This window comes from Anopheles arabiensis, chromosome X (assembly GCF_016920715.1).
Source record: "Anopheles arabiensis isolate DONGOLA chromosome X, AaraD3, whole genome shotgun sequence".
Classification (NCBI taxonomy): Eukaryota; Metazoa; Arthropoda; class Insecta; order Diptera; family Culicidae; genus Anopheles; species Anopheles arabiensis.
The window spans coordinates 9066495-9078515 of record NC_053519.1 but is presented as its reverse complement, the minus strand read 5'-3'; the positions used below and the strand labels follow the sequence as shown (position 1 = coordinate 9078515).

The following is a 12021-nucleotide window of genomic DNA, read 5'->3' as shown; positions in this document are numbered from 1 at the left end:
ACAATTAAGTCAAGAAAGCCGATACAATGACCCCTCGATGAACACTTCGAGCGCTGCAACGATCGATTTTGATCGCTTGCTTTTTTGTACTCTCCTTCTTTGTGATTGGTATCAGACATTCTTAACAGAACGCATTCCAACGGGGCAAAAGACAGAGAGTGCGCTTGATGCAGAAGCGACATGCTCTCTGAGGACTTTAAATAGAGGGAACGATCGGAAGATGTTCGTTGTGTTCCGTACCTTAATTTTGCGCGTGAACCTTAATAATTTGAAGAACACGATTTTAATTTTAACCCAAGTCAGCTTAAACTGAACCTGTAAACACTCACTTTTGCGATACGACCTGAACCGACTGCCTTCATCGTTCTTTGTGATCTGATCTGAACCGGTTGCTCTCAGTGCTGTTTACGATCCGGCCTAGAACGCTCGTTCTATGTATTTGTTACAGACCGATGTAATTAGATGCTATTTGCTTCTGTTAAGAACTATTAATTCCATCAGTACAGGGTAATTTAATCCACACCCTTTTTAACAAGTCTATTCAATTTTTTTGGCTATTTGATTTTGGATGAAAATTGCATGTGCCTAGCACAACATTTCTGATTTTCTCCTTTATGACATCAAAATGAAAATATGATTTATTTTCTTTAATTTGTTTGATTTTCATTGATTTCATTTAAGAAAACTGAACTTTTAACAAACATTAATTTTTAGCCTCTTCTTCTTACTCTTCTTTTTCTTATTCCTTGTTTCTTCTTTTGATTATTTATCTTCTTCTTTTTCTTCTTCTTCTTATTCGGATGCTTTTTCTTCTCTTCTTCTTCTTCTTTTTCTTCTTCTTCTTCTTTTTTGCCTGTACCACTATTGAGCTTGGCTTTCAGTGACGTGTTGATTATCTTCAGCTGATTAGTCAGTTCTGCGTATGGAGGGCACGATTCGTCCGCGGCTTGAACCCATAACGGGCATATTGTTAAGTCGTCCGAATTATTGAATGTATATTGAATGGACGCTTTAAAGTGAGACGTTTATAAAGCAAACAACAGGTTACACATTCGTACCGTTCCGTTCAATTTGCAGAACTATTTCCATCACAATTTTCTATTCTCAAAAAGCTCTAGCATTTTAAATAATACAACCATTCGGAATACATTCAAGTGGCAACAGTTATGCACCGATCAGTTTTTGGAATCGAAATTCTTGCCTTCACGAGCAATTACATCAAGAATGCATGCAAGAACACACTCATCACTACACCACACATTTCTGAAACATACGCTTCTTAGGGGTAATACCTCCCTAAAGTTAACGCCCTACTCACTTCCAAGGCCGAAGCCGAAGACAGTCTCCAATAGTTTCAAACAAGAACGTAAGAAATGGAGCATTGAAACCAAAGACATTACTTCACCCACTTCAGAGGTATTTGTGCAGCATTTTGATTTGGTCATTTTATTATTATTATTCTGCCAAAAATTCGTTATAAAGAGTACTCGCAGTAAGGGGTTCCACTGTATAGTTTTAGCAACACATGTAAAGTCCTACATGTCCACGTAGAACGTTACTCCAAGTAGATTAAGAATAACCAAAACAAATAATATTTGTTTTACACTTTAAAAACAAAAGTTTTTTTTTATTCAGTCTTCCGTAGCTAAGTTTCCCTTCCAAAATTTGCTACGAATTTTGAAAAAATTATCTAAATCAAGTGGTACCCATAGTTAGGCAAAAACATCGTGTTAAATGTTGAAACGAGTTATGCAAATTATTTCAAAAGGCCGAGATCAAGAGCCCTTATGTCTAAACATGAACCTGTTCCTCACACCAGGCATTGAAGTCACCGGTAATGACGACTCGGGATAAGGACTATCTTCAGCTAATATGAGCCAGTGGCTCCTACTGCTACTTCCCTCAATGCATCACACACCCATCGTCCCTAGTTTTAGGACGGTAATTATAGCATCACAGTTGGTGCAAGTAAGCAAGGTAAGTGATGTGTTTGCTTCTGGTTACATATTTCCTGCAAAAACAGTAAATAAACAAAAGCTACAAGTCAAGACTTTTCTCGACTTTTTTTTTGTTTGGATACCTCCGCTATTGCCACGTGCAATCAACTTCTTGCTGGTTGAAACGTTGCCGAACCGTCTACATGGTTCAAGCGCTATAACCCATACGCAACTAAACTAGTTTGGTTGTTTCTTCATGCGGAAGATTTTTAATTTGCATAACTTGACTCGCGGTTCTGACCTTACTCGGTGAAGATTCTCAAACCTGGCTGTTTTATGTTTCGATTTGGAACCAGTTTTGGGGTTTCCCAAAATTCCAGCGATCACGCATCATTAGCGTTTATCATCCACCGGTCGCAGCTAAAGGGAAGATCACTTCCAGTTCTGCTGTGGTACAGTGTAGTCGCAAGCTAAGCTCAAGCTCTTTGTGTCAAAGTTGTGTGTGTTTCACTATGTATTGCTCTCTTAAATGGTATCTTTTACTAATCGGGTGTTTGTATTGGGTGACTCAAACACGTGGACACGAGGATCATTTATCGTGCGGCAGACGCAAAGTGAAAACAAATTACCTGATTCACAATGGCGCCAATGCCATTGCAGGTCACTGGCCGTGGCATGCGGCTATCTTCCATCGTAAAGGCGAGCAGAATGAATACGCGTGCGGTGGCTCCATCCTTGACGAAACAACTATTCTGACGGGTAGGAAGCAATGCAATGGATTTCATTTTGCGTGACGGAAATGTGATTGTTTGATTGTATCTTGTTCTTTCAAGCATCGCATTGCGTGTACACTCTAAGCGGCGCCATCTCGGCAGCTCTTGTGACCGTGCACGTGGGACAAATCCACCTGAATCAGACCAGCGAATACACACAGACGTTCGATGTGCGTGAGATAGTCAAACATCCTGGTTTCAGCAAAGCCAGTATCATCCACGACATAGCTTTGATCAAGCTCAGGACCAACATCAGCATGAACAGGTACGTGCAGCCTGTCTGTCTGTGGACAATGGACAGTGCGCTGGAGTTGATCGTGGGCAAAAACGGAACGATCGTTGGATTTGGGCTGAGCGAACGGGATGTTGTGTCGGAGCAGCTCAAGCAAGCCACGATTGGAGTGGTGGATCCTTACACGTGCATTGCAAGTGATCGGGTCGTGTACGGAACGCATCTAACGTTGGACATGTTCTGCGGCAAAGGACAGAACGGTGTGAGTGCGTGCAATGGAGATAGCGGCGGAGGCATGTTCTTCGAGGTCAGCGGTCGGTGGTTCGTGCGCGGCTTGGTGTCGTTCACTCCAGCGCGGGGAAGCAGCGGACTGTGCGATCCGCTCAAGTACACCGTCTACACCGACGTGGCCCAGTACGTGGAATGGATTAAGCAGTACGTCGATCAGCGTGTCCTACCGGTTGAGAGTGAAGTGCTGGAAGTGGACTACGAAGAAAAGCTGCGGCTGTTCAACTTTGACACCTGTGGTGTGAAATCTTCTATTGAAGTCTTCGAAGATGAATACAATTTGACTCTACCATGGTTGGGGAAAGTCTTTATGCCGAATGTAACTGTAAGGTGTGTTGTTACACTGATCAGTGATTGGTATGCTGTCGGGCCAGCACATTGCTTCGATACAGTCGGTGTCACGTAAGTATTGTTTTATTCTTGCAAAATGTACGCATAACAACAAACTCAACGTGGTTTTGTTTTACACCCTAAGTCCTTACGTTTGGCTAGGCACTGTCGGCGATAACAATGAAGCAATATGCTACGATGGATATAAATATACAAAGTGTAACGTTTTTGGACAAATCCGGAAAATTCAGAGGGTCATTGTACATCCAAGGTATGGCAAAAATAATTCGACAGACAATATCGCGCTAATCGAGCTGCTGAGCCCAGCAGATACCAGCCAGCCGAACGTGCAGCCTATCTGCATGCCGGTAACACCCGAGCTTAGATCGAACGCGAAGACCAATTTATACGTGGCAACAAGCGGTTGGTTTGATGATTTTATTAACCTGCCCGTCCGGTATTTGGAGTCCGATGAGTGCACGAGACAGTACGCTGAAAAAAACATTGTGCTGAATGCGGAACATAAACAACTGTGCGCCGTAATGAACAGCTGGGAGGACGAAATAAGTTGCGAAACACTGACAAGCGGTGCACCGCTCCAAGAAATGAAGATGTTTGGTGGTAAGGAGCAATACTTTCTTCGGGGATTTGAGCTGGCTGGACAGGCCTGCCGTTCACATACACCACCAATTTACCAAAATATCGAAGCATATGTCGATTGGATAGTGTACAACATGAGGTACAACGTGCTAGAAGAGACAGATGGTATAGATGCTGAAATAACTCAGCAAACACTCGAGTCGGAGTGGAGCAAGTTACAGCAACAGCCAGGAAATGAAAAATTGCGTCTGTTCAATATGGATCAATGTGGCTTAATCAGCCCCGATAGCAATAGCACGGTAGATGCAACATTCACACCATGGGTTGGAGTCCTCAGCACGATAACAAGAGATAATTTTAAAGATGTATGCAGGACTGAAACAGTCGTGCTCATCAGCGAATGGTACGCCTTGACGCCGAAAAACAATGTGAAGAACAATACTATTGGGTAAATATCTTTGTGCGGAGTGTAACTGCCTCAACTTCCTCACTCTCACTTGCTCTCGCTTTCTTTCTTTTTCTTTTTCTCTGCATCTCTTTCTCTCTATTTTTCTATTTCTCTTTTTCTCTCTCTATTTATCGTTCTCTTGCCTTCCCTTTTCGCTGTAGGTCATTTCTGACCCTAGGAAAGGCTACACCTGAACACAAAACGCAGGACGTGGAAATCAAGAACATAATTCTTCCTCCGCCCGATCATCCTAGGCAGCTGTTTGCACTGATAGAGCTGCTCGAGCCAGCAGATCTGACAAATCCTTACATCAAGCCGATCTGTTTGCCCTTCATAGACGGGCTGCATCGTAACACACCTGCGGAGGTGATTTTATCATCCAAAACGGACTTTTCATTCAAAATGAAAAAGCTAAAGGGTACCGATTATCACAATTGCCAGCAACGACTGTTTCAGATAGGTCAGCCTATTGCCTTCCACACAGAGCCTTCATGTGCAGTGGAGGATTTCGAAAGTTTAGATCAAACGGCACTGTTTTCCGATGTGGGCAGTCAGTTTCTAGTCACGGTACCGTGCGACCAAGGTCTGCGGTATTTTCTGCACGGCATGCATGTCGATGAGTCATCCATTCTCTTGCGCCTATCCCACGGTCCGTACATATTTCACAAGATTGAGCGGACAGATCTTGCATGGATTCTGGAGAGCGTGCGAGAAAATGAACGACAATCTTCGTATCCCAGCTTGATACGCAATGAACGAGTACAAGTGAAGCCAGTTGAATTTCATGCCGCTGGGAGCGCTTTGTTTAACTTTGAAACCTGCGGCGTATCGTCGGACAGCTATCTAATGCCATGGCTGGGAGAAATCTTCTCCCAAAGTAACTACTACGGAAAAGTGATACTTATAAGCGATCGGTACGTTGTTGGTCCAGTGTACCATTGCTATTATGCTAATGAAAAGTAAGTATACGGTTGCTTAGTTTGAAGATGTAATAGGCATGTTGTAAAATTTTGTTTCCCAGTTGCAGATTCGTTGTACGTTTCGTTGCCTCTGGTGTTTTGAATGAAAAAAAGGAATGTTTGCAGGCAAATAACTCGAAACCGTGCGATATTCCTAAGCAAATCATAGCAATCGACAAGATGTTTGTCCATCCGCAGTACAATGCGACCACCCTTGCTAACGATATTGTATTATCTCGGCTTGCCACCGCTGTGGACACATCTCTTCCGAACGTGCGGCCCATCTGCTTGCCAATTTTGCATACCATTCGTAGCTATGATCTATCAAGCCTATTAATGAACTATTATGATTCATCACTGGAGGATTTCGCAGTTGCCAATGCTTCTGATAGTTACATCGAGCAGGCAGAGTGTCAGCATCGGTGGCAGGGATTGAAGGTTCAATTCACCGTGGACAGGTCGAATCATTGTGTTCTTAGAAAACGAACGCTTACAGACAGTGTAAAAGTCTATATAGCCCCTGGAATCGCGCTTCACTCACGACAAAGTCACGCATCGCGAGAAAGAGAGTTTCTGCGCGGCTTTGCTGTGTTTCCTTCGACTGAAGATAGTATTTACCATCCCGTTATTTACATCAACACAGATGCCTATCTGGATTGGATATTGGAAACTATGGAGCAGCGCACACGACTTCCCTACGATCTGCGGGAGAAGCTTATATTCAGCGATAAATAATGAATCTTTGTAATCGTTAGGCGTAACAAACGCTAGCAATAAAGGAATAAAATTCTTATTGCATACTTTTCGCCTTCTCTTCATCGAATTTCTTCTATCTATCTTTTTCCAATACAATACAATCGCTCAATTAGGTTTCTGGTAGGGATGTAACGTTCAGGCCGTGAAGCTTCAGCTTCATCACAGCACACGAGACTAAAACGGAGCAACCAAAAGTATAGAAATTCCATACGATACGACAGCAGTACTGTTTGTCCAGTGTCAGTGAGTTGTAGTTTTGTTCAGGCATATAATAGACTCTTTCAGCGAGATATAGACTCGCTGAACATCTATATGTTCAAGATGCATGTCTAAATAATGCTCGAAGCCCCTGTAATGCAGCGGTCGGCAAAGTCCGGCCCGCGGATCAAATGCGGCCCGCCGCAACATTAGATCTGGCCCGCGAAAGGATTTGCCTGATGTTTGAAGACAGGAAGAAACTATTCGTTTACAAAAGTTACTGAACAAATTTTAGCATGACAAACCCTACCGTCGTACTTGTCACCCTTGATTATCATAATATGGATTGATGGACTAATCATTACTGTGGTTTTAGAAGGATGAGACACTTTCAAGATAATTCTGGGACACTTTCTTGACTCTTTTCTTTTGGAATTGTACTTTATGTATCGAGAAATGGACTCTACGGCACACGTTTTGGAAAGGCTCGTTCAAAATGCAATAAAGCAGCGGTCGGCAAACTTTTGCGGCAAAGGGCCAAATTTAGTAAATGATCTAAAGCCGAGGGCCAGAAGAAAGCGGGTTTTCTATTATTATGATTTAATTATTACATCAAATAATTTCAGAAACATAATAATTGGCTAATGATTTCTAGCATTGTTATTGGTATTATTTCTGTTTTCCTTTAATTGTATCATCCAAGAATGGTTCAAAATTGATAATTATTACTTAAAAAATGGATAGACAAATTTTAAAATCATAAAATTTCGTATGCGACCTTCATTCCGATAGTCTTATTGTGGTGTTAAAATAATGTTAATATTACATAACGATTACCCCGTCTCGTAGTACAGTGGTCAACTCGTACGACTAAACAACATGCCCGTCATGGGTTCAATCCCCAAATAGACCGCGCCGCTATACGTAGGACTGACTATCCTGCTATGGGGGGAATAAATTAGTCACTGAAAGCCAAGCCCACAAGTGGGTAAAGGCAGGCCTTGACCGACATCGGTTGTTGAGCCAAAAGAAGAAGAAGCAGATTACATAACGATTACATTAAAAAATAGACAACAATTGTCGATTTTGCTTGGGTTTATCTTGACCCGCACTAACAAAACGTTAATTGTACTTTGAGTAGTAGTATTCCTTTAGTTAGCAGACAAAATTTGACACCTCTGTCAGTCGAACTCTAACCATGATGGCCAAAAAAGTGAATCAAAATCGTGCGCGATCAAAGAATGGCACCCCGTAGCGTCCAAAATGGACTCCGTGCGGAAGTTTGTGGACGTCGTATATAATAAATAATACCCGTTTTGGCATTTTGGTCGCCAACATCTTGGCACTATTAGGCAACAATCAAATAATCGAAAGAAAGCCCAGGTTCATTTTTGAGGTTTCAAAAGAAGTTGAAATGAAGACAGAGGGGCAAGTGACTACATTACTGCGTTGTAAATGTAAATGGGGAGATCGATGCAACCCACCAAACAGTAAAATAATACCTGGGAAACATGAAGAAACAGATCAAGAATTAGAAATCGCATCCACTGGCTTCAAAGTAGCAAACAATCACGCGAAAACTCGATGCAATCATTTCAGGTGAATTTCGACAGAATTTCGATATAACACCCTAATCCGCAAACTGGTCCAACATCCATCCGTCACTTGTGTCCCATCAATTTTTTTCAACACCAATGTGATGCAAAAGCTCTACTCTAACAACTTTGTAGCGAAAACTTAGGAGGAATTGATGAAAATTGAAGGTAGAACTTAAATCATGCATGTCTTCGTCCACCATGGTGAAAATTCCTAATAACTGTTGAAAAGTCAATTCGCAAAGTCTTGAACTTATTTATTTATTATTATTTATTATTTATTATTATTTATTTATTAATCTTCAACGGGCCCTATGGCCTAATTAAGATGTAACAGCGCATTGAAAAAAAAACAACAACAAAACATGATTTGCATCGCAATTCACTGCGGCCATGGCAAAAGCCGGAGACGTTCCTTGAAGCACTGAGTTGAGATGTCGAAGTCGAAGCAATCCGAGACAGTGTTGAAGACAGCCGACATGCGGAACTTAGGGTCAGACCGACCAGCGCTGGAACGGGGTTGAGCGAGCCGTAAAGTTTCTCTAGACCTAAGTGTTCGGGATGGTGCATAGATATCGACTCGCAAGTTATCTGAAATAATTCCCTCTCGACGAACGTAAATGAAAATAAATTATCTTTCCTAGTTTTTTCTACAGCCAGCCGAAAATGCAATATTTTTTCATACAAAAGTAACGGACATATTGACCTCAAGTTCGAACCATCGTACTTTTTTACTACTTTTAATTTAAGACTAATTTTAATGTTTATGTTACTTTTAATTAAGCACTATGGGATGACAGTACAAGTACCTTTAATTAAAAATTGTAAAAGTACGATATTTTAATATGGTATACTAAAAGATCTTCAGTAATTTGTGTACGAATCGTTTCTTTCCATCTTTCAAAATCACTCAAATCCTTTCGCGGGCCGGATTGAATGTTGCGGCAGGCCGTATTTGGCCCGCGGGCCGGACTTTGCCGACCGCTGCAATAAAGTATCGATTGAATGATTTTTTAAATAATAAATTTACATGCGTCTTTCACCAGCAAAATTCACCCAGCGTTTGTGGGTCGATGTAAAGAGTGCCAATGTAATAATGATACACTTTTGTAACTCTTAAAATTCAAACCAATAGTTTTTTTTATCTGCAGAATCGATGTCTACAACATCTTTAGTAGTAGTAGTAGCAGTATAGTATAGTAGTAAAATTACATTTATCTTAGATGAGTTCAAATCTTTTTTCCTTGTATTTGATAACCGCACGTAAACGCTTTTCAAAGTCATTGCAAGTCGCACGTACAACTTCGTTGAAACCTTGTGCGATGTCGCTGAGTCCTGTTAGAAGCAAAAACTGTCTTTTCTCAACAGTATTTTTTCGCAATGCTTTAAATGGATTCCTTTTTGGTCAATATAGCTCCCCAAAACAGCTTAGGTGATAAATTTTGATATCGTTTGGTTGCTTGTATATCACGAAGTCCTTAAATTTTGGTGTATTAAGAAATGCTTCACGAACACGATCATTTTTCTTGTTCAAAACTACCACCACAGTAATAATGTTTTCATCCAGAAAAATAATGTCGCGACTAACGTGTGCATGTGACTACCGTACTACTTTTACAATTAGTTTTAATAATAAGAATTACCAATCATTAACCTTGCTTGGATGACATTATTACATAGATTCAACAATATCATCAATCGTATTGCATGATATCATTATCCAATTATTCGGTTTGAAATCTTTTATGGTGCAATAATTTGAGTGCTAAATTAACTGGCCCGCGGCTCTTGATCATTTCCACAATTTGGCCCTTTATTTGGAAGATATTGCTACTGCAATATTTCATGCACTCACTCTAAAACTCCTAGTTCAAATGTTTAATCTTAATATTTACAAAAATGATACAGATATGCGCTAATTCAATTTAAATTTTAGTAAAATTTGCGCCCAACAATACAAAGGACACATTTTGCAAATGATGAAAAAATATATTTCACAGTATAGACAGAAAAAGGTGACATTACTATTTATTTCTATTTCTTAGGAAAGTGACAAACACATCAGACACACGAGCAACGCTTCGCCGGTAGCTTCATTACTTGGCGCAATTAATTTTCCTATCAATCGCCGCACCGTTTGCCCAAAGTTTTCACCACCGAACGTCTCAAACTCAGCAAGCCTTTCGCAAGAGATTGAATAGCAATAAAGCGCACAACAAACCATGCCCCCATTCCTCCCGCTTGCCGGGAGCAAAAACGTATGTCAAATGTATAAGCTCGCACCTCCCCCCACGCCACTCCCCCCACGCTTCCACTTCCTGCGGCAAATACAGAAAACTTCGCGCAAACGGAAGTGAGTGGACATAAATTGCGCCTGGCTGGCTTCTGTCTTCGGGCGAGGCAAATCTTTTTTCGCTCGAGCATCTGGACCGTGCGGCAGGCACCGAAGTGTGCATCCGATGTACACTTGCGAGGGAGGAGTGAAGTGAGCAACCCCGATTCGTCCGAACTCCACCGCTCAGAATTGATGATAATGCCCAATGTAATTAGCTTTCGCCAATAAATTTCGCTCGCCCTGCTGCTTTGGGCGAGCTGTTGCCTGGTTTGGTCCACCAGCAGCAACAGCAGCAGCAGCAGCAGCTTGATCGAGTCTCCATTCCTTCCCACTTTCACACACACACACACACACACACACACACACACACACACGTGCAGCTCCTTTCAACTCCCCTCCGTTCGTTTACGGTTCGCTTCCGGTGCGAAAAGTAGGGAAAGCTTGTGAAAAAGAAAAGACACAAACACACCAAAACTCAACTCCAAGCTTCGGCGTCAATTGCCACGCGCAAAAGGGCGTGCGATAGCGTGGACAAACGCGCGTGGCATAAAGTCTGGAAGGGAGAGGTAGGGGAGAGGAAAGGGTGTTCAATTTTGCGCCCGTGTATGTATGCCAAGGCAGCGCCACCAATCGGAGCCAACCGGCGAACGGAAGCGAGTAAGTTTGGGGAGGGAAAACAGACAGCAAGGGGGGGGGGGAGCGACCGTTTGGCAGTGAAAATGAGGGAAAGCATTTTTAATGCATCTTGCGCTGGATCGAGGGAGAGTCATTGGGTGGAAGCGGCGAAGGAGAACCGAACCGGAAGTAAAGAAACATTTGTGGAAAAACATTTGCCAGCAGCAGAAGTAGCGAGGAAGCAGCGAAAGCAACAAAAAAAAGAACTGCGCTTGCAACCCCAAACGGCAGCACACACAAACACACACACACATTACCCAGTCATGGGTATATGGGACGAAGTCGTACTTTGTCAAAAGTGAATAAGAAAGCGGTACGATAGGCAAACGATCCAACCGTGCCGGAGCGAACGGCTCCCTCTGCCGTTTTGCGAATGGACCGGTACCGAAAACGAACAGGATGCACATTTCCTGCAGCAGCAGCAGCCGCAGCAGCCTTCCTTGGGACTCCTTTCCCCGTGCCACACACACACACACACACGCGCGGTATCAAATGCTTGTGCAGTGCAGCCACGCGGCTGCATCCATTTCAGTGCGCTGCCATTTTAGCGCCGAAGATGAATTGGAAACAAGATATTTATTGTCTCACATTTATTTCGCTGCCCGTCCGTCCGTCCATCTTTGGGCGGTGCTGCGGTGCAAGCAATGGGCAGACAGTACACCCCCCGCCACCCGCTGCCCGAAAGCTGCAGCAAAGATTGTTCGAAGATTAAGCGTAATGAGAAGAAAGTGCCAGGAACGCGTCGCTCATCCTGCCCGGCCGTTCGCGCCCTGCGCGATCTCGGACAAAGGTGTGCGCGCGTTGTATGGGGCGCGCAGCAATCAAGCAATTCCCCCCCAGCCGTGCCTGTTTGAGTGTAATCGCTGCCCATATTTAATCGTAAAACGTTTTAACT

General features: G+C 42.7%; 1 protein-coding gene across 1 annotated transcript; it reads left to right on the top strand.

Annotated features, from left to right (window-relative positions):
- The first annotated feature begins 2449 nt into the window (after positions 1-2449).
- LOC120905555 lies at positions 2450-9316 on the top strand. The gene is made up of 5 exons (XM_040316445.1): positions 2450-2696; positions 2771-3632; positions 3706-4608; positions 4770-5522; positions 9268-9316. The coding sequence occupies exons 1-5, from the start codon at positions 2450-2452 to the stop codon at positions 9314-9316; spliced, it is 2814 nt and encodes a 937-aa protein (XP_040172379.1).
- Positions 9317-12021: the final 2705 nt, after the last annotated feature.

Bases quoted from the DNA above. Each gene is read 5' to 3' on its own strand.
- LOC120905555 (XM_040316445.1), top strand. From the start codon at position 2,450: ATGTATTGCTCTCTTAAATGGTATCTTTTACTAATCGGGTGTTTGTAT. The intron at 3,633-3,705 runs GTAAGTATTGTT...TTACACCCTAAG, and splicing joins TTCGATACAGTCGGTGTCAC to TCCTTACGTTTGGCTAGGCA. The intron at 4,609-4,769 runs GTAAATATCTTT...TTTTCGCTGTAG, and splicing joins GTGAAGAACAATACTATTGG to GTCATTTCTGACCCTAGGAA.